This window comes from Ciconia boyciana, chromosome 25 (assembly GCF_034638445.1).
Source record: "Ciconia boyciana chromosome 25, ASM3463844v1, whole genome shotgun sequence".
NCBI classification, from domain to species: domain Eukaryota; kingdom Metazoa; phylum Chordata; class Aves; order Ciconiiformes; family Ciconiidae; genus Ciconia; species Ciconia boyciana.
In genome coordinates, this window is record NC_132958.1 from 4,135,309 (window position 1) to 4,163,085 (window position 27,777).

The 27,777-nt window shown below is 58.6% G+C and overlaps 2 protein-coding genes across 2 annotated transcripts in view; one reads left to right on the plus strand and one right to left on the minus strand.

The window, feature by feature from the left end:
* Nucleotides 1-27,777, minus strand: part of XPO7 (exportin 7) — a 325,319-nt gene that overhangs the window by 90,213 nt on the left and 207,329 nt on the right. The window lies entirely within an intron of this gene.
* GFRA2 (GDNF family receptor alpha 2) lies at nt 818-27,417 on the plus strand. Its single transcript, XM_072846184.1, has 9 exons — nt 818-857; nt 6,151-6,465; nt 10,113-10,196; nt 14,716-15,064; nt 25,367-25,476; nt 25,561-25,701; nt 25,785-25,960; nt 26,919-26,972; nt 27,189-27,417. Exons 1-9 carry the CDS (start codon nt 818-820, stop codon nt 27,315-27,317), a joined length of 1,398 nt encoding a protein of 465 aa, XP_072702285.1. The 3' UTR covers nt 27,318-27,417.

Sequence of the window (27,777 nt, forward strand, 5' to 3'; positions counted from 1 at the left end):
GAGCCACCCACGTCCCTCCGCCCCTGCGGCCCGACGGGTCCCCCCCTCCCATCCCCATGGTCGGAGCAGAGCGGGGGGGGGCCGGGGCCGGTCCCAGGCGGCCGGGGGGAGCGCGGGGGGTCTCGCCTTTGGCTCTGCAGCAGCGGGCAGCCCCGGGGGTCCCCCGGTGCGCGCAGGCAGGTGCCTCCGCGGAAGGTCGGGGGGAGGGAGGGAGGGAGGGACGGGGAGCCGGGGCTCTGCGCACCGGGACGGGGACCCGGCGGAAGGGCGGTGGAAGGGCGGCCGCGGCCGCGCTACCCTCCGCGCTGCGCGGCTGCCGGGCCCGGCGGAGGGGCGGGGAGGGCAGGGGCGGGAGGGGACGGGCGGCACCGCCGGCTCTGCCCCTTCGCCGCCGCCGGGGCTCGGCGGAGCGCAGCCGCCCCTCGCCGCGCCCCCCCCCCGCCGTGTCCCCCTCCCCGTCCCCGTCCCCCCCCCGCCGCCCCGGCAGCCAGAGGCTCGGCAGAAGCCGCCGGCAGCCCGGCGGAGCGCGGTGCCCGCCGTGCGCGGAGCGCGGAGCCCCGGGGCGCGGAGCCCGGGCGGGGATGCGGGAGGCGGCGAGCCGCGCTGCCCGGCGCCGCGGCTGAGGGCCCCGGCTCCGCGCCGGGCGGAGCGCACCCCCTCCCCGCTCTCGTTTGCAGCCCCCCGTCCTCGCCCGGATTTGGGATCTACTGGCCGCCTTGGGAATTATTATATTTTGTTGTTCCCCTCCTTTTTTTTTTTTTCCTTTTTTTTTTTTCCTTTTTTTTGCACACGTGAAGGAACGCGTGGATTTACTAACATGATCTTGGCAAACGCCTTCTGCATCGTCCTCTTCGTAGGTGAGTGGCCCCGGCGGGGATGCCCGCGGGCCGGGAGGGCTGCTGTCGCCCGGCCGGGCAGGATGGCGGAGGTGGCGTGTCCTTCCCCCGGGCGGTGAGGGGCTGCGGGGGCTGGAGAGAGGGACCGGCGCTCCTCCGAGGTGGGCACTGCTCGGCTCTCGGTCTGCATCAGAGAGGGACAAGGATTTTTAACTAGGGGCAACTTTATTTTCCTATTCTCTATCAAACTTAAAACGCGGGGGGGGGGGGGGGGGCAGGCACAACCCCAACCGCCCCATCGGGGCAGCCCCCGCCTCGGGCACCGCACGGCCGCGATCGCGATCCGAGGGAGCGGGCAGGATCAGCGATCAGCGTGCGGCAGCAAAGCCCTCTTCGGCTTTCATCCCCTCTCTCCTTGTCAGCCTACGTGGATTTGTATTTCGGAGGATATCTACCCCTCTCCCCCCCCACGCGTGTCTCCCAGCGCCCTCCAGCCGCTGCTGCCGTGGCTGCCGGTCCCCCCCCCCCCCCCAGTTCGTTCCTGCTAGTGCCTGGGAACTCGGCATGGAGAATCGGTTCGGAAAGTTGAGCTAATTGCATGTGTGTGTGCGTGGGGAATTGCTGTTCCCTCTGTTGCAATTCGTGCGTGTTGCTTTAGATCATGTGTGAGTTATTTAGGAGCTCTGCCTCTGCCAGGAAGAAAGCTTAGCATTTCTAGGGCAGCCTCCTACGGAGACGAGGAAGGTGCAGCCAAAAAGGGGGAGAAGTCAGAGATCGGTGATGGGTCTGGGGTGAAAAGGAAGCAAATGAGAAAGGTCCATTTCTTTCCTCCTGCGAGGCTGGGTGCACGCAGGACCGTGACTCGGTCGTGTGCCGTGCTCCAGATGCTGTTACGGCAGCGCCTGCACCCCGCTGCCTCCCCACGGGTGCCTGCCCGTGTGATCCCCAGCACACTGCAGCACCCAGCGCCCGGAAAAACTCTGCTGAGCTCGCCTGGGCTGGAGGAGCATCACCCTGCCTGCGAGGAGAGGGAGAAGGGACAGGGAGCTGCTGAGGGAGACTTGAAGGTTGGCAGAGCAAACCTCCCTCCAGAGCATCCCACGGGGTGGGGCTGGGGGTGCAGGCAGAGGGACCACCCTGCGCGGGGTGCTCGGCATCCCCCAGGAGGGCTCTGCTCCCTGGGTGGAAGGGGGGTGACAGGCTCTTCCTCTCCCCTCCTCCCCAGCACAATCCCCGGCTGGCGGAGGGAAGGGGTGCCGTGCCGGCGGGGGGGATGCTGGTGCCTCGCGTACCTTTGCGTGGGGTGGGACACAGGCCTGAGTGGTGGGGGGGGGCTGAGCCCCAATTTGGGGTGCCCTTCCCCATGACCTGCCAGCGGCAGAGCGTGCTGGGGAGTGTTGAGGCAAGGGGCCACGAGCCCTGCCTTCTGAGCCAGAGGGAGCAAGGAGGGATGCTCTGGGGGCAAGGTGGGGGGCAGAAGTGGGAAGGCATCTGGGCAGGGGGGAGGAAGGGCTCTCCAGCGCTGGCTGGGGGGGCAGCTGGCCGCTGGCACTTGACGCATGCCTGACTCGCTGCTGGACGTCTCACGAGTGAGATTCAGGAGGACAGGGACCTCTGGGATGCCCCACCTAAGGCATCCAAACCGTGGCCCGTTCGCCACGAAAGCAAGACCCTCTGCCCCCTTTCCCGCGTGCCCCAAAGGTTTCAGGGTTGCAGGGGGGGAGGCCGGGCGGGGAGGCTGTTCCCCCCCAGCCAGAGGAGCTGCAACACCCCGAGCAGTCATCACCGGGAAGCCGTACCCCCAGATTGAGCATTAGGGATGGGGTGCCAAGGGAAGCAGCCCCCCACAATGTGGCTTTGCAGTGAAAAGCCTGGGAGAGCGGGACCTGGCATGAAAGAAGCCCAGCTCTTCACATCTGGGCTCTGCTTTCTGATGAGCCAAAAAAGCCCTTTGCTTGGGATAAAGCGATCGCTGCCACAGCGGCCAGGCTTGGGAGGCTGCACGTTCCTGAGCAATTTTTTTTTTTTTGAGTCGAGTTGTGAGGATAAATATTTACCTCTAAAGCTGTCTGTGTCCAAAGGTCTCTGGCAGGACCAGTAAAAGGAAACATGTATTACAGCTAGAAAAGAGGCAACGCAGCCTGATGCTGCTGGGGGAAGCTGCGGGAGCCAGAGGAAAGCGGGCCATCGCGTTGTTTGCTGGCTGACTGTCGGAGGCTTGTGCATCTGCCTGCAAATCCTTGCTGTGCTCTGACACCCCGGAGACTGCTGAGGATTACATTTAAATTCTCTGCAGATGTTTTATTGATATGAGTTTAACGAGTGTGCGTCTGTGAGGCGATTTCTTTTGGGTAGGGAAAAACCCCCTCGGCCTGCCCCTCCATCCGAACTCCCCACCTTGCGTCTCTGCGGGGGTCTGCGGAGCTCTACCTGGCTTGGCAGTGCCACGAGCCATGAGGAGAGGAGGGCCCCAGGAAAAAACACTCACCTGGCAGCCAGGGCTGAGCACGCTGCTGGATTTGGGGGGGACCGAGCTGTCCTGTGCGGGCTGTGAACCACGGGGAAGGGCTGCTTCTGCCCTTCCTCCTCCAGCGGGACGGCTTTGTGCCACGCTCTGGGGTCTGCTGGCACTCCTGGCTTGGACGCGGTGCGGGATGCTGCAGGCACCCTGCCGGGGCTGCCGAAGGGGCACGCAGCACCCTGCCCTCTCTGAGGCCGTGGAAGGAAGGTGGCAAAAGCCAGGAGGCCGGGGCCAGCTCACCGCCATGCATCCCCGCCGGCTCCCTGGTGGGTGGATTTACTGTCGGGCTTCCCATCCTGGCATGAGTGAGTGCCCACCCCAGCACTGGGGTATACCACCGAGGGTGCTGGGACCCCTCGCAAGGACGGTCCAAGGCTGTCTCCCTTCCCTGCCTGCCTGCCAGCACCTCCGGTCCCTGCCTGGGAGGCCCCCAGAGCCAGCAGAGAGATGGGATCACAGCTGGAGGAGAGGCTTCGGGCGGTGCTTCGGGAAGCGGCTTCATGGCATCGGCTGGAGAAGACCGAACTGGAGCTGAGACCTGGGCAGAGGGCTCGGGGCGAGCACCAGATGGAGCTGAGCGAGGGCGGCAGAGGAGGAATGGCACATGGTGGAGCTGTGGGATGGCTCTGGATGCCTGGGAGCCGATTGCCCTGGGGCTGATGGCTGCAGCAGGAGCAGGTTGTCCCAGCTACTGCACTGGGTGCCTCGGGCTGGGGTTTCCCGGCGTGTAAAGGTGCAGAGCTGGCCCCTTTCTACCCAAAGCACCAAAGCATCATCCATCTCGTGGCGAAGAGCTGGCGTTTCTGCCCCGAGGAGCATTTGGGGACACCTGTTTCTCCTCCACCAGTCCAGGCCTCCACTGCTCATGGATCCTGCCTGCCTCCCATGTGGAATATAATCCTGAAAGGCCGAGGAGGGCCTTCCCAAGGGACATCTGCTACCCAAAATTGGATCTAACGTGGGTGTAGGGGCTCTGTACCTTCTCCTGTTTACCCAGACACCCTCCAGACCTCCCTGAACCCAGTGGTGTTTGTTCGGGGGCACTGGCCGAAGACCAGGACGACGGGATCTGCTCCTTGGCTGACCGCAGGCAGCGGAGGTGTTTCCACCCAGGGCTGCTGCCCGTCCTGCTTGTTCACCCCCACCATTGCCCCGTCCCTCCTGCAGAGCCATCCGAGCCCCGAGCATCCCCTCTCCTCTCCCCGTGGCCCGAGGAGCGTGTCCCGACTCGGCGAGGTGGGCAGAGGCGTGCGTGGCCACCAGCTCCCGTGGCCGCTTGCTCCCATGGCACGCAGGAGGCAGGGGACGGGGGTCCACCCCAGGGTGGTGGCAGGGGACTAGCCCTGCCTGCAGGCAGCTGCCTGCGTGGGGGAGCCGCTGCTGGGGCTGAGTGCCGGCCAAGTGTGGGAGCTGCCTGCGTGTCCTGGCAGGTGGGGAGGACACGGGTGGCCCTTGTCACATGCCTGTAGGTGTCACTGTCCCCTTGCCATACCCGCCCGAGCGGCCACGGGTTGGAAAGGGGCTGGGAGCTGGAGGCTGCGGTTTGCTGTGGTGCCTTGCATGTGGCAGCAAGGGGAAGGGGAAGCTGCTCCCCAGGGCGCAGGGGCAGCAATGGGTGTGGGCATGGCACGAAGTGGGGTGTCCCTCTGCATCACCCTCCGGGGCAGCGGAGGATGCCCTCCAGGTCCCGTTGTGCCCGTCTTTGCCTGCTCCAGGGCTTTCCCTGCCTGCGGTTGCAAGCTGGCAGATGGGGGGGGGGGTGGCAGGAGTGGCAGGGGCTGCTGCCCACCCCGTCCCCATCGTCTGACTGGCGCAGGCATGGGGGGACCAGCCGTGCCAGCGCAGCCTGTCCGCCTTCCCCACGCACCCGTGATGGGACGGGCTAGTGGCCTTGCCTGGGATTGACTTGGCAAGAATTTATTTCAAAAAGCAAAAGAAAATGATAAAATGATAGAAATAGCGTGAGAGCTGAAGGAGGGCTGGGCGGGAAGGGGAGGGCTTGCCGAGGCAAGGCCCAAGGAGCAGGCAGTGGCTGTGCACGGGCAGGAGCTGGGCGAGCTGGACGGTTGCCACCCCGAGGGGCAGCTAGCGTGAAGGCACGCAGGAGGCCATCCCTGAGGGGAAGAGTTTGTACCGAGCTGTGGCCGTTCTGCAGCCCTGCCAAGCCCGAGTGCTCAAAAACCCACGAGTCAGATGCCCTAAAAATCCCATGGCGGGCCTGAAAACGATGAGCCGCAAAATAAAACCCAAACAGCGATGTGCGCAGTGAGTTTGGATGGGCTTTCTGCTTCCTTTGACTCTTGAGAGGTCATGCGTGGAGGTTCATGTCCCCAAGCACTGAGGCTGGAAATATGCTGTGTTTGTTTATTTGCCTGTTTGGTTTTAATAAGAAACGGAGAGTCCCCTGACATCACATGGCTCTGGGAGTCGAGGCGTTGGGTTAACCCTCCGCCTTCCCCGCCCCACGCCTTGGGGCACGTCACCGCTGCCGGGGTGCCCTGTGACATCCCGCTTGCTTTTTCAGGCCACCGGCTGAATTTAGTCGTATTTAAGAGTCCCCGGTGGGGTCATGGCTGGGGACACATCCAGGCTTGTTTTAGGCGCAATGGAAGGATGCTCTCCCTCTCTAGAGCCCGAAGGTGGCTCTAATGCCGGGGACCCGTCGGGGACCGTGGCTGGGGCACAGGCTGATGTGTGGGGTCCCGGGAAAGGGATGTAAGGGGTTCACCCCACTTGGTCGCCCTCCCTCACCTCTCTCTGCCCTCATCTCTCCTTCCCCTGCCCCTCGCCCAGATGAGATCCTCCGCTCGCTGGCTGGCCCCCCGTCCCCACCGGGGCAGGACCCCCATGGCTGGCGGGTGCCCGTGGACTGCGTGCGAGCCAACGAGCTGTGTGCGGCAGAGCCCAGCTGCAGCTCCCGGTACCGCACGCTGCGGCAGTGCCTGGCCGGCCGCGACAGGAACACCATGCTGGCCAACAAGGAATGCCAGGCAGCCCTGGAGGTGCTGCAGGAGAGTCCCCTCTATGATTGCCGTTGCAAGCGAGGGATGAAGAAGGAGCTTCAGTGCCTTCAGATCTACTGGAGTATACACCTCGGGCTGACCGAAGGTACGGGGCAGGGCTCTGTGGGGTTGCCGTGGGGGGGAGGTTGCTGGAGGAGAGGTGGTCCTGACCCACCTCGAGGTTGGGAAGCTCCGAGGGCACCTCGCTGCTCTAGTAAAAATGGGCTGAGCAGTGTCCTGAGCCGCACAGGCACCCCAGGCAAGGCCGACGGTCCCCCCTTTCTCAGAGGATGCTGATGGGGGCCCGGCTGAGAGCTGGTCTGCCCAACGTGGGCGTGGGGCAAGGGAGAAGCAGGCTGGGGGCTGCATTTGCAGCAAGAGCTGATCACTATCATGGCAGAGCTGTTGTGCCCGGGCGTCTGGGCACCTGCAAGCCGGGGCAGGGCTCCTCTCCAGCCGCGCTCCCTCCCTCCTGCCTGCCCCGCAGGAGATGTGCCCATGGGGTGCCGAGGGAAGCGAGGCTGGGGCATGGCTTTGCACCTCAATACCAGCTGTGGGGATCTCCCGGGCTTGCAGAGGTTGTCGCTGCCTCCTCGGCTCCCCCAGCCCCCCATTAGCCCTCGGGCCGGTGGGGTTTGTGGGCTGGGGAGCAGCAGGGAGGGCTCGCTGGGGTCTCGCCTTGCGGAGAAGCGATGCACCAGAGCCTGCCGTAATTGCAGCCTGGTGAAGGAGTAAATCAGAGGCTGGAGCAGTGCAGGTAATTGAAATTGGATTTTGCTAGCCCAGGGCTGGTTTGTTCATTGAAGGCAGGATTAACTACTGCCTGAAGGCAGGAGGAGGCAGCGGGCTTCACCCACTGCCCCTCGCCCCTCTGCAGGGGCATCACCGGGGCTGGGGCTGCCCCAGGGGCTCGTGCTGCTGGTCCAGGGCTGCACAGGGGCACTTTACTGGGCTCAGAGGAAGGAACTGGCTGAGAGGGGCTCAGCTGGGGCCGGTTCTGGTGCTGGTGGGTTTTGCTTTGCTGTCCTGTGGGCTCTACCCCCCCCCCGCCACCCTTGCACAGCTCTGCCAGCACCCGGCTGGCCCCAGCCGGGAGAGGAGCAGAGCCAGCATCAGTTTAACAGTATAGATCCCTTTAATGGGCTTACGACTGGCTCTGCACATGGAAGCTCTTAAATCCAGCTTCAGCTTGTGCAAAACCGCCTGTACCAAAGCCCTTGAGTTGCGGCACAGTCCTCGCAAGGGCATGCGCCGGCCCGGCCGGTGGCAGCTTGCAAGCAGACGGACCCTTGGCCACCCGAGGCACCAAGTGTTTTGGCAGCTTGGCCCCGCTTCCACCAATGATTCGGGCCTGTAAAAATGCCTGTTCCTCTGCTGTTTCATTACGCCAGCTGACAGCCACCTCCCTTAGCGGCTTGAGCTCAAGCGGTTCATTTGATGGAGCCTGCGGAGGAGCCTCCGTCCCTGGCAGCCACGTTCCCGCGGCGGGCGCAGGTCTCTGACCTCCCTCCTGAGCTGGGACGGAAGCCAGAGGAGGCGGTGGTGATGCTGGGAAGGGCTTTGGTGGCAGTGGCGAGGATGTGGGGAGCTCTACCGAGCATGCAGCCCCCCGGGTGAAATTGCCTTCAAATTTGGGTCAGCACAGGGACTAGAGAGCCCGAAAAACCAGCCCAGAGCAGGAATTAGTGCTTAATTGTTTTCTACCCCTCATTAGCAGCCTTCATTCAGCAATTTTAGAGGGCTTTGCAAGCATGAATGAAGGATGCTTTACAGCTTAATGGGTACTCCAGGACCTGTACCTGGAGGAGGAGGAGGTGGGAAGAGAAGTGATTATACCAAGTCTTAAGGAGAGGTAGAAGCTTTGGGGAGATCCAGCAGCTCATAGCTTTAACGTGCATAAACCAGTGAGTGTAAAAGCAATGAGGAGCCCAAGGTAGACCCTGATCTTTTAGCAAAGATGCTGTGCCTGGTGGCCTCCCGTCCAGCCCCTCGGCTGCGGGAGCTAACCCGTCCCTGCCGTTAAGGAGGACTGCTTTCACTCCAGCCTCATTCCTGGAGGTTAATTGCATCTCAGTGAACTCTAGAAAAGCCCACTGCCCTTTTAATGCTCAGTAATTTTCCTAGCAAGCAGCAGGATTCAGCTAGTATTTAATTATTTATTGCATTGGCAAAGCAATATACCGGGAGGTTACAGTGTTTCCTAAATGCACTTTAATAAAGGTGCTATTTGTCATCGGAGCATTAGGAAACCCGGCGAGGTGAAGGGGTTTGGCCTGAAGCGGGAGGACTCCGCGGGCTGCCCGGAGCGTGTTTCCTTCCCCATGACCAGCAGCAGCAGCCGGAGCCACCCCCGGCCCCAGCGCGGGCTGTGGCCCCCATGTAGCATCACCCTGAGCGCGGTGGCAAGGCCAGGCGCGGGGTGATGGGCTGAAAACCCACAGCCGTTGGAGACAGCCCAACCTTGCATCCCGCCGGGGTCTCCTCGGTGGGCCACCCAGCTCTGCCCCCCCCAGATTTCCAAGGAACCGCACTGAGGAGCTGCTGGGCTTGGAGCAAGCCCTCCCGCATTGCTCCCCGCCTCTTAATGAGATTGTTTTCCAGCACAAGGTTTCAAGTGGCTCCTTAATTACATGGGATAAATGCTGCCGCCTTGGGCTGATAATAACTCGGTAGAGCACGCGTGGGCTGGAGCAGTCTGGGTGGCCGGGGCCCGTCCCCGAGGTAGCCCAGGCTCGCCCGCAGTGAGGGCACCCGGTGCGGGCAGGGACCCTGCTGAAAGGGCTGCCAGGCACGGCAGAGATCGATGCTCTGGGCTGCTGGTCAGCCTCTGACTGGGGCTTTCAAAGTCCAGCCATTGATTTTTTTTTTATATATATATTTTTATTTTTTTCCTGTGGCTGCTGGGGTTTGAGGAGAGCATTTCCTCTCCTGAGAGCCGTGGCCGGCTCTCCTGAAATCAGCCTTTTCTGGAGTTACACGAAGGGCAGGCAGCAAAAGCACGTGGGTTTGCACTGAAATCAAAGATGGGAGAGAGGGGATTTGCTCCCAGCCTGGGGACAGATGGGTGTGCTCCGGTTCCCTCCGGAACGTGTGGACTGCGATGGATGAGCGCAGCACGCGTGGATCAGTGGTGGGGATGCTCTGGTGCTCGAATGATGAGGCTCTCTGGTCGGGTCTGTATCCCCCCGCTAAAATATTTCCATTTTCCCAAAGTGCATGGGAGGCAGAGCGGAGTGGGAAACAATCTTCACAGTGTTTTTTTAGGCAAATGCCTTTGTTTTGCAACAACAATAAAACGATCCGGTGTTGAGTATAGACCCTAAAACTTTCAGCTTGCAGCTGGCCCAGACTCTGCGGATGTAGTCATGAAACATTGACCTTTCAAATCTAAATTCCCTCAACTCTTGAGGTCAGTTTGAGCACAGCCGCTGCCAAACCTGACTTGCACAAGGAGCTGGAGCTTGTGGCAGGACCCAGCCGTCAGGCAGCTGCAGGCAGCAGCGCAGACCTGCCTGCCCGGCCGCAAACTTCCAGCCAGCAAGAGTTAAGCTGAGCTGGTCCAAAATAGGCTTTTCCTTTCATTGCAGAGCAGTGATTTAAATGCTTTTTGGTTTTTTCCCTTCCCAAATCGCAGATTGCCACGCCGGGGGGGGATGCCTGCGCCCAGCCATAGCCTCGGTGGTGGCTGGGGTTATTTGCTGTGGTTTTTAATTTGCTTTTTCTCCCCCTTCTCTTTCTTCCCTCCCACTCCAGGAGAAGAATTTTATGAAGCTTCCCCCTACGAACCGGTCACCTCTCGTCTCTCTGATATATTCAGACTTGCTTCAATTTTCTCAGGTAATAAAAGCAACATGCTTCCGCTGTTTTATCTTCTCTTGCCTGTGAACGTAGCCCTGCTTCCAAGCTCCCTGGCAAGGAAAACCTGCATCCCCTTCCCCCGTGGTTTGGCCCTTTGCTCCTCCAGCTCCTACGGCCACTCTCCTGCCCATCTCTGCTCCCCGTCACCCCAGACCTGATGCCTTGAGCATCCCACAGCTGGCGTTTCCCCCCCGCAGCTGGCCGGGATGCCGGGGCCTGGCGGAGGGGAGTGATGTAGGGGCTGGTTCCTGAGTGCTGCCGGGGTTTGATGCACTTTGGGACGGATCCTCTCTGTTTCCGACCTTCCCGGTGGGAGCAGACGTTGCTGGGAGCGGGCGAGCCCCGGTTGAGGCGGGGGCTTGCTTTGAGCCCCGGCCCCGGCAGTGACGGCAGAGCAGCAGCCTCCTCCTCGGGTTTTCTATTCCCCCCAGGCTGTGATTTAGGTTTTTACCTTTGGGACTCAGCTGCCTCCAGCCGTGGGCTTATATCAAATAGCTGAGCTGGGCTGGAAAGCCTGTAATCCCCTCGTTTGTCTTGCCGACGTGTCCCCTCACGCAGCCAAGTGTCACAGCGTTAGGCAGGGGAGGAGGAAGAGGTGCAGGCACAGCCCAGGCTCCCGGGGGGGTCCAGACCCTCCCGCTGCCCATCCATCGCTCGACATAAAGTGTTTTGTCTTCTGGAAGATTTGGGACCCGCAGGATGCCCCGTCTGTGGGGAAGCTGGGGGGTACCCTGTTTGCTGTCCCTCCCCAGGGCAGCCGGCCTCAAGCTGAGCTATGGGATGTTGCTGTGAGAAGGATGCCGAGCCCTTCGGAGCATCTCTCTGCCTCCACGTCCTCCTCTCGGGAACCCAAACTCCACCATCATCCTTAGGAACTTTTTTTGCCATCTATTTCCATGACAACCCTCCGTGCTGCCACTCCCCCCCCCCCCTTTTCAAATTAGGTCACGAAATGCCTTGGCTTCTCCTTGCTCTTTCTCCTCTTAACCCCTTCCCCGAGAGCCACCCGCGCCGTGGGGTTTTGGGGGTCCCTGCATCCCCAGACCTTGCGGGGTGCACATGGGCAGAGGGTGGTGGCACCCCAGGGACCCCTCAGCGATGCCGTGTCCCCCACGCGCTGGGCAGCCCACAGCCACCCCGGCTGACGTGGGGACACCTCGGAGGAGGGCTGTGACACTGCATCCCCTCGCTGCTGTCACCCGCTGGGTTTTAGCTCCCAAAGCGAATTTGCCAAGTTCCCTCCGGGGAGCTTAGCACCGGTTCGGGATGACGATGCCACCCCCTCCCGTCTCCCACACGCCTTTTTGGATTACATTAGCGTCAAGGAAATATTTTAGCTGCTGGAAAGTATGAAAAGCAAAGTGTCTGGAGTGGGGGATTAAATGCTCATGGGTTGATTTATTCATAAAAGCAAAGCAAGAGGAGAAGGAAGCCTGTCTGGCAATTTTGGGGCTGGGGGAAGGGGGAATTGGCTGCTGTTATGCTCCAGAGATGTGCCATGACCGTCGGGGTGGCCTCGATGCTTCTTCCACTCCTTCTCCGTCCCCCTCGCGCGGGGCTGGAGCGATGGGAGAGGCGAGCAGCTGCCCCCCGGGACCCCCAGCCCTGACCCGGAGCCCAAGCGATTGAAGCAAATGAGCTGTTAGTGTTGTTTCTCGATAACAAGGCTGAGGCAGAGCGCTGCTAATTGCCTGTGGGGGTAGCGGAGGGATTACCTTACCTTTCTAGAAAGAAGGGGCTGTGTAAGCGAGGAGAGCGGCGATGCACGCTGCCGCGCTCTGCTTGCTCGCGCCCTCGATGGGCAGCGTGCCGGGACCAGGGGTGGGCTGGCAGCACCGCGAGCAAGCATTGCGAGCAAGCATCGCAAGCAAGCGTTGCAAGCGAGCATCGCAAACAAGTATCGCAAGCGAGCATCGCAAGAAAGCGTCGCAAGCGAGCATCGCAAGCGAGCACCTGTGCATGGGGGTTTGCGCTCCCGGACCCCCATGGAGCAGAGCGTCCCGGGCCGGCGGTGAGGATGCTCTGCGGTGCCAAGGGGTGCCGGAGCCTGCCCTGTGGAACCCACAGCCTGCAGGGAAGAAGGAAGAGGCTCCAGCTGGGAAATTAGCCCCACGCTGTGTTTCTGCCCACGTGGGCCCCAAAGCGGGGCAGCAGCACCCAAGAGGCGGGTGGGCGGCAGGCCCCCAGACTCAGCCCGCGCTGCACGGCACAGAGCGGGCTTGCAGCAGCACTGCCTTCCCCATCGCCCTCCTCCTCCTCCTCTGCCCCTGACCCCGTCCTGCGCCAAGAGGCCAGGCAGAGCCTGCCGAGGGGACAGCTGGTGGCACCAGGTCTCCCAGCGCAGTCCCCTCCCTGGCTCCTTGGCCTCCGTTTCCTTCTCGCCTCATGAAATTTTCATGCTTGTGCTTTATTAATGAGCTCCCCAGAAACCCTGCGCTTTCAAGCATCGGCTCTATTAAAATGCATCCAGGTCCCTGCAGGTCTTGGGCAGGGCAGGAGCGATGCTCCGGAGGATTAGACAATAAGGCGGCACTTTGCAGAGATCCCACGCTTGTGCCGGAGAGCCACCGCGCTGGCTGTTAACCGCTCGCGGGGCTCGGAGCCGGGGTGGCCGCCAGCACACCTGGGTGGAGAGAGTGCTCGCTGCATCCCCCCAAAACCAGGAGCTGGGCAAGGAGAAAAGTCCTGTGTTCCCCATCCTCTTCAAGCATCTTTTTCCCCTTCTGCTCCTCTGACATCAGTGTCATGAGCTGTCTCCATCCTCAGCTGGAGGGACCCTGTAGCATCACCCGGGCTGGGGGTTTCCTGCTGTGAAATGCCAATTTCTGCCCTGTCCCGTCCTTGGGGAGGGTGCGAAGCCCTGACGGACTTGTCTTCACCTCCTTTCTCCCCGGCTTTATTCCGAACAGGGCTCCATGAGGAGGCGGGTTCCCCCCCAGCACAGCGCCGGTTCACGCTCCAACCATCCGTCAGCTAAAATGTCTCTCTTAGCTCAGGCGACCTTCTTGCCTCTTGCACTATTTTTCAAGGCAGATCTACTTATAAATCATATAAGCAGTATTCACTTTACATATGTCTTATCGAACTCCCCCATCCCCGGTAGATCTCCACGGGGTGTGTTCATCACTGGGATGACGCGTTTGGCATTTTGAGGCTCTCTCCAAACAGCTTTACCCCCCCGGCTGGGGGTCTCTGGGGGCTCATGGCATCGCAGCCCAGCCGGGGGACGCTGGGACCCCACAGTTGTCACGGCATGGGTTGGGACTGGTGTCACCAAGCCCCCAATAGCTGCCAACGTCCCCCAAGGGCAGCGGGGATGCGGGTCGGGTTTGCATGGGACGGCACCGGAGGGGGGGCTTCCAGCTTCGCCTTTTAATTGGGACCCGTTAACGTAGGCAGCGTCGTGCTGGCAGCTGCCGGCTCGGAGGCTCACGCTGAGTCGGGTGAGACTGTGGGAAAATGAGATAAAGTGGGGTCCCGTGCTGCAAACGACGCCCCAAAACGCTGCTCGCCTGCAGGGCGGCCCCGTGGGCAGCTGGGGGAGGCAGAGGGGGAAGGGGGGGGCAAGCTCGCCCAGGCAGCTGCTTGCCATTTGCTAATTAGCAAAGCCCTACAAATATGTCTGTTAGGAAACCCTCCTCGATGCTGTCGTTTGTCTTTGCCAGCAGAAGCTGGGAGACAATGGAGGAATCCACGGACTTGGCTGGGCTGTGGAGGGGAGAAAATTAGGGACGCGATGGCTGGTGCAGTCAGGTGGCTTCTAAAATAGCACCTGGGCTGCTGAGGGCGATCCATCATTTTGGGAAAAAAAAAGGAAATTCAGCGTTTGTTCCCGTGCGGTGCTTTGGCTTCGTCCGTCCTCTTCCCATTCGTTTGCTGACGGCTGGGATTTCCAGGGTGGATGTGGGATCGGGCCGGTGCGGGGCTGGTGGCCAATGCCCAGCTCCAGCGGCAGCCTTGTCCTCATTGTCCCCGCCTGGGCAGTGCTCAGCTCTGTGGGGGGCTGGTGGGGAGTGACCTGGTTTTGGGGAGCCCCAGGAGACGATGCGGGGGCTGGGGGACCCTGTGCAGCTTGGCAGATTATTCTCCTTTGGAGCAGGCTGAATAATTAATAATTATTCTTTGAATAATTGACGAGAAAAAAAATATTGCAAATTCACGGCATGAATTATGCACTCAAGACTGTTTGACCAGGTCCCCCCCCCACCCCGCGCTGCAATCTGTGTGCATTAACCCCTTCTGCTGGAGGAGGACCTCCAAACCATGCTGGGGGGGGGACCGCAGCCGTGCATCCAGCCCCCTCCCTGCCGCCGGCAGGGCCAGGCCATGCTGGAGATGCCAAGGGCTGCCACCAATGCCAGCCCCCTTGCCTGTGACATCTCCCCATCCCTCAGTGCCATGTTCACCCCTTCTGCCTTGTCCTGGTTTCGGCTGGGAAACCAGGAAAATTAACGCCATCCCAGCTGAAACCAGGACATCCCTCTTGTTCTCCGGGCAGGAATGGACCCCGCCGCCAACTCCAAAAGCAACCACTGCCTCGACGCGGCCAAAGCCTGCAACCTGAACGACAACTGCAAGCGCCTGCGCTCGGGCTACATCTCCACCTGCAGCAAGGAGATCTCGCCCACCGAGCACTGTAGCCGGAGGAAATGCCACAAGGCTCTGCGCCAGTTCTTCGACCGCGTCCCCAGCGAGTACACCTACCGCCTCCTCTTCTGCTCCTGCAAGGACCAGGCTTGTGCCGAGCGCCGGCGGCAAACCATCGTCCCCTCCTGCTCCTACGAGGACAAGGAGAAGCCCAACTGCCTGGATCTGCGCAACACGTGCCGGACAGATCACCTCTGCCGGTAAGGGCTGCGCCGGGCTCTGCGTGGGCTTTTCCCAGCCCTTCCCGATGCCGGGGGGAGACCTGCAGATTGTAAGGGGGGTTTGTGCGGGGCCGTGGCCCCGTTTGCCGCTCTCTCTTGTTGCATGACCCTATTCCAGGTTAATTGGTTGCATCTTCCCAGTGCCATGCGGCACTTGCTGGCTGGGTCTCCTCCAGTAACAGCTGTATTCTGTGCATAAAATGGGGCACAGTTAATGGTTTTTGGCTGCTCAGGGAGAAGCTGAGGTGTGAGTTTGTCCCCCTCCTTGCTGTGGGTTTGTGCAGGGCTGTGTGTGGTTTGCGAGCTTGGGGGCTGCCACCCGAGCCCCCCACCAAGCTCTGATCTGCTCCGAAACCTCCAGTGCAAAGCCACGGCTCTGCCGGTCCCTGTGCTTGGCCTGGGAGGCTGCAGTGGGGCAATGCCCTCCGGCAGCGCTCGGGTGGGGTAGAGACGTGGGGCAGAACCAGAGCGGCGGGGACGGAGCTGCCTGTCTGCTGTGAACAGTGGAGCTGAGTCCCTGGGGACCGGGCTGGCTCTGTTCCCCACCTGGGACTGCTCCGTCTCCCCAAGCTGGGGAGGGGATGAATGTGCAAAAGGCACCGTGGCAGTGAGGGCACCCGTGCCCTGCAAGCAGCAAAATCCCTCGGCGTGCTTTCAGCATCCCTAGTGAAACTTCATGGCTGGTGAAATCTGCTGTTTTCCCTGTGGCAGAGCGAAATCGGGAGATCAGACTTTTGTTCTGTTATGAAACTCATTATTCATACAGCAAAAAACCTTCTGTCACCCTCCGGGGGCTGGATCAGCCTCATAAAGAATATGTTTCCTACAAGGAGGAGGGTCTTTTTACCATCAAGGTGATGGAATTTCCTAGAGCCTGGTGGCAAAATAAATAAATAACACAGCTTCAGGTCCTCCTCTGGCTGCCAGCGACTGTGTTTGAAACATGGCAATGTGGCTTTTTATCAAAAAGTAATACAATAAGCCAATGTCTATGAATAAAAGATACCAGGGCTCTGCTGAGTCGCGGCCAAATTAATGGTAGCACCTCTCTGTCAGCAGGCCTGATGCTGGCTCAGACATTAAATGCTGCGGATGCAGCCGCTCACGGAGGGAAATAACCTGCCCTAGCAGCGCGGTGGGGGGGACCGGAGAGGCCACGGAGCTGCCGAGCTTTAATTACAAACCCGTTCCTGCCTGAAATGAAATTCCACCAGAAAGAGGTGAAGCAGCAAAGGGGGAAGCGTCTGGCTGCCGCTTTGGCTGTTTGCTCCGAGTCGGAAATGCATTTTTCCGGCAGCGGCATGGATGCTGCCCGGCTGGGGAAAGGCAGCCCTGGCTGGGGGCTCTCACTCTGCAAAGCACCCAAATCCGGCAGGCATTTATGCATCCGGCTTTGGGCGTATTTTGCAGAGTTTTGCCTTAACCTTGGCTGTTCTCTCCCCATGATGGGGCGTTGCGGGGCTGCGCACGGATGCCATCCTCGGATCTGGGCTTGTAAGAGAAGGTCCCATCCCATCCATTCCCCTCCCGCAGCTCTGCCCCGGGGGGGGCTCCGGCAGCACTCCCGAGGCTCGGGCAGGCGGGTTTGCTCCAAACCCCCTGTTAAAAGCAGTCGCATTAACCAGGCTGTGGCACTGGGGTGCAAGAGGGGTTAAGAGCCTGCAGCCCGGGGATGCTCGGAGATGCTGACATGCTCCAGCAGCTCACTTGACCTCCTTGTGTTTGCAGCTGTGAAAGCGTTTAGAAGCGGTGACGTACCTGGGGTGAGCCATGCCCGGCACCTGAGCTGAGGGGGGGGAAAAAAAAGAATTTTTCTCTATTGATGGATGTTGCCTTGCAAGTGAAAGAGTCTGCTTTTTTCTCCCTGGCTTTTGGGATGGAGACGGCTCTGGTGGAGCCTTTAGCAGGGGCTGCGTGTGCACTGTGCCTTCCCTGGGTGCGGGCACACACGTGCAGGCTGCACCTTATGGTCCTCGCTGCTGTTTTCTCCCTTTATCTCCGTCTGGATGTCTCCTGCTGGCACGTCCTCCCCAGGGATGAGGGAATGGCCCTGCATGCTGTGCCTGATGCACACATGGGCATCATGTCCCCTGGCCCATGGGGAAAGGATGCGGAGGAAAGCTGGTGAAGGAAAACCATCGTTAGCAAGAGACGTGCTGAGAGCCTGCCGCCCTGTCTGCTTGACGTTAGCTGCCCGACTATCCGGCGGCTGTGAGTCCGTCTACCCCGGTGCTGCCCCAAACACGGGCAGGGAGTCACAGTTCCCATTGCTGTAGGTCTAGTTTCCCAAATTAAAGCTGGGCGTGGACTTCCTTGCTGGCTGAACCCCTTCTCCCACAGCCTCGTCTCCTCCTCCGTGTGCATTCCCGGTGTTCCCTGGCTGCTGAGAGCACCTAGCGAACCTGGAAAGCCCAGGCTCAGGAGCTGAATGAAATCTAGGCGGGCTAACCAGCGTGTGGGTAATGCAAACTCCTCCGGCAGCTGCTGTTTGCCCTTCGTCAGAGGGTTTTAACCCATGTGGAGGTGCCGTGTATTTAGGGTGGGTTTGGCTTGGTGCAAGGGGGTCTCATTCGGTGGTGATGCAGAGGTCCCTGCTGTGGGCTCGGTGCTTGGAGCTGCTGTGCAGACAGGGCTGCACCTGATGCAGGGATCTACAAACGCTGGTGCGTGGGTCCAGGACCCCTGAGATGCTGCTGGTCCTGCTCTGGGCGAGCAGCTTGCTCTGCTCTTCTGCAAAAGCCTGGGGGGGGTTGCATCCATGTGCAGGCTGGATGAGTTTGGTTGTTTGGCATCCCCTTTGCTGAGTGGCTCTGGGCTTGTTTTGCAGGGATGGGGTGGTCTGCAGGGCTGCCTGGTGCTGGGGGGCCTCTCCTCTCTCCCTCCTGCCTCTCCAAGGCCCTCTGCATTTATAAATAACAAAGCATTGGCAGGTAGCCACTGCCAAGTTCATCACCAGGTGCCAAGAATGTGTATAAATAGAGCGTGCAGGCTTTGTCCTCCTTCCCGTGGCCTCTGCACCCACCAGCCTCCACCCAGGAGCAACCAGGCATGAGACCCCTCCATGTCCCGTCATCCTAAGCCCCTGCCTGCGGGCAAGGCAAGGCCGGGATCTGCCGTGGGATTTCCCGTTGATGTCTGTGCTTATTGGGCTGGCACTGCAGATGGATGCTCATCTTCCTCATCTGCATGTGGGACTGGCAAGGACATTGAACTCAGAAGCAGATCGGCAAGCTGCTCCGAAACCCAGCGGTGACAGGACATGAGATAATGTTCCCGCGCGGGCTGCGAGCGTAATTAAGGCTCCTGGCTGAACACCTAATGAACGGCGAAGCCCTTGGTACCAGGATGGGACTTTGCGGGGAGGTTTTTGCTGCCATCTCGCCACGGTCGGTGCTGAGCTGGGTGCGTGGGGATGCTCCTCGTAGGGGCTGCTGCTCCTGCAGGACACAACCCCCCCTGAGGTCGTGTTGTTTCCTTCCCGAAAGAAGCAGAGGAGTTGAGGAAGAGGGCAAATTAATGGTCCAGCATGGAAAACAGTCATTCTGGAAGTTTTCATGGCTTTCTGCTGCTGCTTTGCAGCTGCTCAGGGCTGGTGGTTGAACGGTTGTTGGACACTGTCCCTGTCCCATCAGTCGTCACAAAGCTGGGGAGATAAAAGCCACCAGTTCTTCCATCACCGCCGATGGAAGGTGACGTTTTCTGAATGCTTTGGACTGAGGTATTTAAACCAGCGGGCAGCGTTCCAGCATGGAGTGGGCTCCGGATTACCCGGGGGTCCGCACGGCTAGGAGGAGGGTGCTGTGCGGCCCCTCCGTTCCGCACTGCACAGAGAGGCTGAGGACACAAAGGAGCCAGGATGCGGCCCCTGGGCTCCCGTGCATCCCTGCATGGGCTCAGGTCCCGGAGACGGCGAGCGCTCGACCTGTGTCCTTCCCTTCCTGGGAGCGGGGTGCAGATCTGGGTTATTCTGGGCTGAAATCCTGCACTTTGCTTTAGACAAAGCAATTTAAGTGGCCTTGACCTGTGAGGCTGCTAAAAATCCCCCGTAAGACGCCCAAGCCCCTTCGCCCAGCTCCCGGCTGCGAGAGCAGCAGCAATCAGGCTCAGATCGCTGCAATTTGTGAAGCTTTTTGTGCCGGGAAGCTTTTTCCGGCACAACGGAGGAGCCTGACAAACTCCCTGAGCTTTGTGTCTGATTGCAATGGACAGGTTTTAGCTCCCAGAATATAAGAACCTTTTGCAAAACACTAACCTCAGCTAAGGGGAAAGGGAAGGAAAGGGGAGAAAAGAGCTGATTTCAGCAGCTGCAGTTTGCTGTATTTTTCATCTTGCATCAGCAAGTCAGGAACACAAATAATCTGGTCTTATATGCTTCAGTGATGCTGGTGCTGAAGAATTTCCCAGCCTCCACTGGCTGTAGCTCCTCAGCATCCAAAAGCAGGGTGATGTTTCATTTGCCTGAGTTTTCTCCCTGTTTTCAGTGTATTTGTGGCTGGGAGGGGGACGGATCCTGCCCAGCTCCTCGCAGGACCCCTGTGTCTGTGTGCATTGGTGAGGTGTATTTCTGCGTGGCAGAAACCATCTCTTTTTGGCTGGGGTTGGCTTGCTAATTCAGGAGAGATATCCTGGGGAGGCGAAGCCTTGCTTCATTGCCCGAGAACCCATGAGAGGCTTGGCTCGGGGTGTGTGCGAGGGAGGGAACGGATCCAGGCTGGCTTGGTATTGATTAAACACCAAACATGGGAACAAAACGCTTTCTTTTAAACCCACGTCCTCGTCTTCACGCCCTTTGTTTAGCACAGACAAAATGCCATCTATAATGGATGTTTCCTTGATAAACAGCGGAGCGGCAGCTCAACTTTCTCATTATGCCGTGTAATGAGAGCGGCTCAGAAGTACGGCTCGGCCATCCACATAGCTGTCTGGGAAGAGAGGAGGAGGAGGAGGAGGGAGAAATGCTCCTGGATTTAACAGCAGCTCTGGGAGCTGGCGGAGAGGAGCGATGCTCGTGTCTGGAGGGGAACACGGCATGGCTGATGGGTCCCCAGGGTGGGTGGCCGCACCAAGGCTGGGCATCCAAGGCTGCAATAACCTGCTGGGGGAAGCCTCTGAATCCGACCTTAAATTAGCAAATCTGTGAAGGTTGGTGGCTTTGGCTTCCCAGTATGGGGGGGACAGAGGGAGGGGGCCAGTGGGACAGCACCCCCGGGTACCTCTCCCCCGGGACCCCGTGGGCACCCATCTGCAAAGGCGGCTGGGAGGGATCTCAGCTCCACGGCCACCTTGCTCAAGGCTAACCGCGCTCTTAACACAATAATAAGTCAATTCGCACTGAATAATTAAATAGAGAGCCTTCATAAGTATTGACTTAATGTGACAGCAAGTCTATACTGACTCAGGGTTTGCTTATGTAAACACAATCTCCTGTTCGGCTTAGTTAGCAGTTCAATGAAATAGAACAGTCCTTCAATTAAAATCAAATGATGCGTGCGTTTAATTCTTCCCTTCTCTTACCGGGTAATGATAGGGTTTGAGCATAGGCAAGAGGATTAAAAAAACCCCCACGTCTTTCAACTGCTCTTATCTGTGATGAATCAAAATGCGGTGTCCTAAAAACACATATGGATAACTAAACTTCTTAATTAACGGCTCCTAACTTAGCAGTTGGTCTGTTGTCTGTTTGTCCTCATTTTTTTTTTTTTCCTCTTGCTGGCTTAGCTCTGCTTATTCTAATTTGGGGATTTCTCCTTTGCTTCTCTCTGGGTCATTCTCTTTTTGCCTCTTTCCTGCTGCCCGCATCTCCCTGGGCGAGGGGCAGCTTTGGGATGGGGGACCAGTCCTCATCCTACAGAGAGATGCTATGCTACCGCAGTGATATGATTTTCACTAAAAACAGGAATAAAACCCTCCTGGATCATACCAGAACAGGTGACTCCAGTCTCCAGAGGTGGCAGATAACTTTTCCTGGATAAAACAATATTTCCATTGATATTTTTTTGGTTTTTTTTCCTCTGTGAACTATTTACTAGCTTTCGTAGAAGGTCATCAAGAAAAGTGGAGTTTTGCTCCAACTTCCCTCCTTTCTTTAGCTGATCCCCATCCCCAGGGCTCTTTGAATTACCCGGCCGCTGTTCTTGGTGTTTGGGGCTAATTTTTTTTTTATCTCAGCATCTCCTGGCTTCGAAAGCATTCATCTCCAGCAGGATGAGCAGGCAGAGCGAGTGTTGGGAGGAGGATGCCCAGCGGGCCTGCGGGTTTTTCATGTCTTGCTGAGTTTTTGCATGTTGTCGCAGCTTCTTGAACATCCCCTGCTCTGCAGGAGGGGAGAGCCGCGTTTCCGAGCCGCCTCTCAACGCACGTGTCTATTAAAGCCATTTTTCCTTGGTCCCTGTAAATTGCCTGTGAAAAACACATCTTGAGTAATCTCCGCATCTCGGACATTTTCTGCATGAAATATTCAAGAGCCTGATACTGTGCGCTTTGATGGATGGTGAGTTATTACCAGCACCGGGCTTGGACTTCTCATAGGCGTGCGGTGATGGGAACAATTAGCACCCAATTAGGCACCTTGCATCTGTTCTGGGGATTTTTCTGCTTAAAAAATTGCAACGCACCAACAAGCGGGGAAAAAAAAAAAACCCAATCAAAAATCCTCTGCTGTGTAGGTAACTTTTAATGTCAGAGCGAGGGTGTCTTGCTAGCGCTGGCAAGCTGCTTCTGAATTCCTGCACGATAACAAGGCTAGGAGATGAGTTAGCAGCCAGGAGCTGATGGGATGGTCCCTGCAGCGATGCATAAAGTCCCCTAAACAGGGGATATACGTACCAGGGATGTATGTGCACTGCAGGGACCCAGGTCCCTGGGAGGTGGCTGGAGCCAGGCAGGGAGAAAGAGAAGTATTAAAGCCCCTGGATCCTTGGAGCTGCCTCCCCTTGGCATCGTCCTGGTCTTTTCACCCCAAAATCAAATGTAATTTCTAAATGCATCAAAGAGAAACAGCTTGGAAACCCCTAACTTTGAAATCCAGCACTTGGAGCAGGTTTGGGATATGATATATGTGTGTATATATATAATTAATTTTTGTTAATCCCTTTTTCGCTCCTTTTTTTTTTTTTGCCTTGGAGGCCTTTCAGGAAAATAATGTGCTGGCCGAGGCTGCGCTCTGCAGCTCCCCGTGCCATCGTCCTCGTTCCCCATCCCTGACCCAGCTGCCAGCCCAGCTCTTCCCAGCCCAGGTCTGGCGTTTGCAGGCAGAGACTGGCCAGACCCACCTGCTGCCTCGAGCTGCCAGCCAGCAATTTGGCACCAATTCCTCCTGTTTCTGCTAAGATGGACTTGGCTCCCTCTCCTTTTTTTGCCCGGGCACTTAAAAGCAGAAATCTGAGAAGCTATGGCCTGGCTCCAGTAAGGTTTATTCCTGGCAGTTCGAGTCTCATCCAGCGACTGCAAACTCATTGTATACAACGGAAAGAGTGACATCTGGCTTGGATATTCTGGAAAGATTACCAGCTGGCTTGTGATGTATTATGAAAAGAATAACATTTGCCTTAGAGGATGCTACAAGCCAGGAGCAGGGCCCCGGGGTGCAGCGTGACAAATTTTTGTGGCGCTCGGTGATGAACTTGCCACAGTTCTTTAAGAGAATTGACGTGCCTTCGCCTCTAATTTGGGGAGAGGGGAAATGCTGTCGGAAACTTTATTTATCTCCCGCAGAGGGGAGGAGGAGGGAGTCCAAATACCTTCCTGTGATGGGGATTGTGTGAAAGGAGCGGAGCTGGAGCTCTTCTGCTCTGCAACACCCACCCTGGGCTTTCACACCTTGCAAGTGGGGAGCAACACCCCTTGACCCAAGGCTGGTTTTGGCTGCAGGGAGGGCTGAGCGCTGCAAAAGTCCCCTGGCAAAGCTTTTCTACACGCGGGGCTTCGTGCACAGCTCCTGCGAGAGAGACCGTGTGCTGAGAGCTCAGCATCAGCCCCAGGAATGGGTGCCGGATGGGAGCCCCCGGCTTCCCTCTGCACCGCTGGCGTGGAGGGTTTCTTTCTAAATCACTAGGGAGGAAAATAAATGTGGTTCTGGCCAAAATAACCTGCACACGGGCTGGGTGAGTTTTGTTTGCAGGAAGAAGGGGAGGGAGAGGCAGCGCCAATTGCATTATTGCTATTTATTAGTGTCCAACATGTAGAAGAGCGTGGCAGTGCCCTGGAGTCGTGTCTTCTCGGCGAGAGTGCTTGAATAACCCAGTTGAAGAGGCTGACCTTGCCCTGGAAATTTGCAGCCTGTCGGGAGGCTGTAACTGGGTCAGGCAGCTGGTGTAAGTGGGAAAATAATCCAGTTCACACCGCTGGCAGCCCATCAGCAGGTGAAAACTGAGTGCAACCTGCACGCCCGGCCGCGGGAAGCAGCAAAAAGAAGGTACCAAGCGCATGGGTGGCTCTCGCCAAACCCCCGGCTCAGCCAGGGAGCTCGCTGTGGGGTGATGCTGGGGTCCCCAAAGGACCAGGGAGTCCCCAGAAGAGGCTCAGCTGCTCCACAGAAGATGGTTGCCTCGGTGGCTGTGAAACCCCATGACCTGGAAAAAGCCCCAGTCACGGATGGCTGGAAACAGCCAAAGTCTCTGGGAAACGGCTGCATTCCCCCATGGAGCATCCAGTGCTCTGGTCCAGCCCCCAGCAGCTGTGCTTTCTTCCCTCTCTGTCCTTTCCCCAGTACGTAGCCCATCAAACTGGAAGCTGTAGTGGCCAACTGGAAGCTGTAGTGGCCTTCCGGCTGCCGGCTCAGCAGCAGCATCTCTGCTCCGGCCCGGCGCTGGCTGCGTTGCGGTGGTACCTGGCCCCCCGCCCCGCTCCCTTGGTGCCCTTGGGATGGGGTGTGATGAAAAGGGCTGGGTGGGTGTAAGGCATCACTGCAGATCCCTTCTGCTTCATTCAATCACTGCTTCATTTGTTCTTCTGTTTAATTTGATCAAAACCTGCTGAAAACAAATCATTCCTATTTAAAAAAAAAATACCAAACCACAGTTTCTACCCTTTATTTTCATCAGTTCTTATGGCTTTAGGCAGGTACTGTTGGATGATTCAATCACTGGTTGGACAAAGATGACATTTAATTAAGAAGGAAGGAAAAGGAGGCTAAAGAAAATAATGTATGCCTTCTTCTTTCTATATGAAGTGTGGAAAAAAAGAGCTGAGGAGACTTTCTGTTGTGAAATGCAAGGTCTCATCTACAGTGTCAGCAACTTGACTGCCTCGCAGCAATTCCTCCCTGTGATTGAGATCCAGCCTGGGCCACAATTCAGCCTCGCGTCTATTCATTTAATGACTGAGTCAATTTGGAAAACTGCTGCCCATCCATCTGTCCACCTGGTCCATCTGTCCATCCTCTTCTACATCCTTCCCATTTCTTTATCCTACCTCGGTGATTCGGTTCATCCCAAGAAAAATCCCCAGAGCATCGCGTGGAAAGCGCGGGTTTGTGTCAGCAGAGCCAGATTACCGGTGCACCTGGAAGTAACTGTGCTTCCATCGCTCCTTGTGCTTTTTCTGTGCATTACACCGAGCAGTGAGAGAAGATGAGAAGGGGTAACCAAGCCAGTAATCGGATTAGGAGTGGAAATCAGCTCCTCAGCTCCTCTTGTCCCTTCTTCATTCCTCCTGCTCCTGCTGCCGTTCTCCCCATCTCGGCTCTTTCTGTCTGGCAGGAGGGCAGGCAGGGCATGAGCATCTCAGCCCCCGGGGTCTCTGCGAGTCTTCCTTTTGTTTTTTCCCTTCTCAGCTGCAAAAGGAGAAAGGGAAATGTAACCCCCAACCTCAGACGTCTTAACTGCACTCTAAGCTTTAACATTTCAGGGGGAAGATAAAAACAAGCAGTGAAATTTTACAGTCGTGTAATGATGCCGGGAGCAGCGCGGCCAAATGAGGTTGTGAAGTTTATGGTGTGCTCTGCCAGTTGAGCAGCGCTTGGAAAGGGCTGGGGAGGTGGGGAGTAATAAAGGATGGAGGAACGAGGGTCCCGTGCTTGGGGGCTCATCCCCACTGGGGTACCCACCCGCAGGCAGGCACCCCTCCCTTGCCCGCGACCCTCCAACAGGCTGGGGCAACCAGAGGCGAGACAAGAAGTTGCACCTCCTGACTCTAGATCTCATTTCAATCTTCTCTCTCTATCCCATTTATCCTCTTTTCTCGCCTCTATTTTTTAAAAACGTTGCTCCTTGCTGCTGAGTTGCTCTGTGCCGGGAGCAGCGCTGAAATCCCATCCCTCTCCCTCTTGCTCTTTGCACCCAGGTCCAGGCTGGCCGATTTCCACACCAACTGCCAAGCCTCCCTCCAGTCCCTGACGAGCTGCCCCGGGGACAACTACCAGGCGTGCCTGGGCTCCTACGCGGGGCTCATCGGTGAGTGCCGGGGGGGACGGGATGGTGAAGGGTCTCTCCCACCGCAGCCCCTCATCCCTCTTCCTTCTCCTCGCCCGGGAGCAGGCTTCGACATGACGCCCAACTATGTTGACGCCAGCACCACCAGCATCACCATCTCGCCCTGGTGCTCCTGCAAAGGCAGCGGCAACATGGAGGAGGAGTGCGAGAAGTTCCTCCGAGACTTCACGGAAAACCCCTGTCTCCGTAAGGCGCTTCCCCGTCCCCCTTCTCACCCTGCCCCATCACTGTCAGGGTGCAGCCCCCCATAAATGTCTCCTGCCCCCCAGGAAACGCCATCCAAGCCTTTGGCAACGGCACTGACGTGAACCTCTCCCCCAAGAACCCCTCACCCCCTGTCACCCTGCCACCGAAGACGGAGAAGAGCCCTGCCTTGCCAGATGACATCAACGACAGCAACACCATGTACGACACGAGCGTCATCACCACCTGCACCTCCGTCCAGGTAGGACCAGAGCCCGGTCGCTGCTGCAAACTGGGGGTACTGGTCTGGAGCCTCGGTGGGTTCGTCAGCCAGGAGATCGGCTGCAGCCCATGGGCAGCAAAAAGTCCTGCTCAGTGCACGGCATTTCGGTCTGGAGGCAGTGCAGGTGCCCAGCAGGATCCGGCCATCCCTGGTAAACGGGGGTCTGGGCACTGCCTGGGGATGTGGCCTGGGGAAGGGAGGGATCCGTGCCCTGCCCGTCCCCTTCCCTCGCTTGGGACATCGTGCCCTGCTCTGTGCCCGGAGCAAGGTGACCTGGCGTAGCTGCCCTGAGCTCAACTTCTCCTGCCCCAGGCTCACTCGGGGTGAAAACGGCTTGAATTCCCTGTGGTTTTGGGAAACGTGAAAAATACATATTTTCTTGCGTTGCGCTGGACTTGTGGGTTGACGCTTTGCTCCTCGGGTGGTAAGGTGCTGCCAGGAGAGGAGCGGGACAGGGGAACCGTGGCCAGTGGGTGTCACAGGGGTGTAGGCAGGGTCCTCGGCAGGAGCATTTGCAGCAGGGAGCACAGGAGGAGCGAACCTGGGGCCGGGATGAATCTGCGAGAGTGCTTGCGGCGTTATTTTCTTTGCACTCTCTCCTGCTTCAGGCAGGAGCCCAGCAAAGAGCCTGAGCTGCCCGGGGAGACGGGATGAGCCCCTTTTCTTTCTTCTCTCCTTTCGCAAAGCTCTTCTGACAGCCCTGGCGTGTTTGAGAAGCGCGTGGAGAGACTTTGCGCTTCAACACCAGCCGTGCGCTCTGAGCCACGATGTACGATGCCCCGTGCATAGGGCTGCAGGCATCACCCCGCGCCCTTGCAGGGCAGCTCCACAGCTCCTGGGGAAATCTGGGGAGCCCAAACCCTGGGGTGCGACCCCAGGCAGGAGCAGCCCCCGGTGCGCGTACCTTCCCTAAGCCTTCCTCCTTTCTCCTCTCCAGGAGCACGGACCGAAGCTAAACAAGTCCAAAGAGCAGAGCCTGTGCTACTCAGAGGTACTTTTGGGGCCGGGGGGAGTGCGGGGAGGGAGGGTCCCGGGGCCGGGAGCTGTTTCCCACTGCAGATGGCTCGGGAAGGACGTGCCAGACAAGCACCGTCCTGGGGACCGCTGGCTTTGCTGACCGGAGGGCAAAAATAGGTGTGTTTTCCAAGGTTGGACGATTTTCCCCCCAAAGGACCCCGATGAAACCCTGCTCTCCCCTTGCCCGCAGACCCAGCTGACCACGGACATCATGCCAGACCAGAAGACATTCGTGGACCAGAAGGCAGGTGGCAGCCGACACTGGGCGGGCCGGATCCTGCCCGTTGTGCCCACCCTCCTGCTGAAGCTGGTGTTATAGAGGGGCGAGGAAGGCAGTGGCTGGCGGGACGAGGACGCTTGAGCGCACACAAGCGCGCACCGGCAGCGCCTGCCGGCACGCTCGCTCCCACCTCGGTTCCTGCTGGGCGATGGGGAAGGGAAGGACCGCCTCGTGCCGGAGACTGAACCGCTCAGAAACACCGGGGATGCTGAGCCTGGGCACGCCGGGCGGCAGGAGGACCCTCACCATGCTGGGAAACCTTGGTGGTTTTCCTCCTGTTTTCATTTTTCCCTTTTTTTGTTTGGTCTTTTATGGTGCGTTGGGTTTCTTTTCTAAAGCAGGAGCCCACGGCTCATGGCAAAACCCCCTCGCGTGCTCTGCAACAGGGGATCCAGAGCTGCGAGTGGCACCGGGGAGGGAAAATCAGCGTTGAGCAGAGCTTTGGCAGAGGTTCTTTGCAGGACCCATCCGCCCAGGTGCTGTGGGGTGGCCGTGGGGA

Excerpts from the sequence above, each read along its gene's own strand:
- GFRA2 (XM_072846184.1), top strand. The coding sequence starts at position 818 with ATGATCTTGGCAAACGCCTTCTGCATCGTCCTCTTCGTAG. Across the intron at positions 6,466-10,112 it reads ACACCTCGGGCTGACCGAAG|GAGAAGAATTTTATGAAGCT; the intron begins GTACGGGGCAGG and ends CTCCCACTCCAG. Across the intron at positions 25,961-26,918 it reads CCACCTGCACCTCCGTCCAG|GAGCACGGACCGAAGCTAAA; the intron begins GTAGGACCAGAG and ends TCTCCTCTCCAG.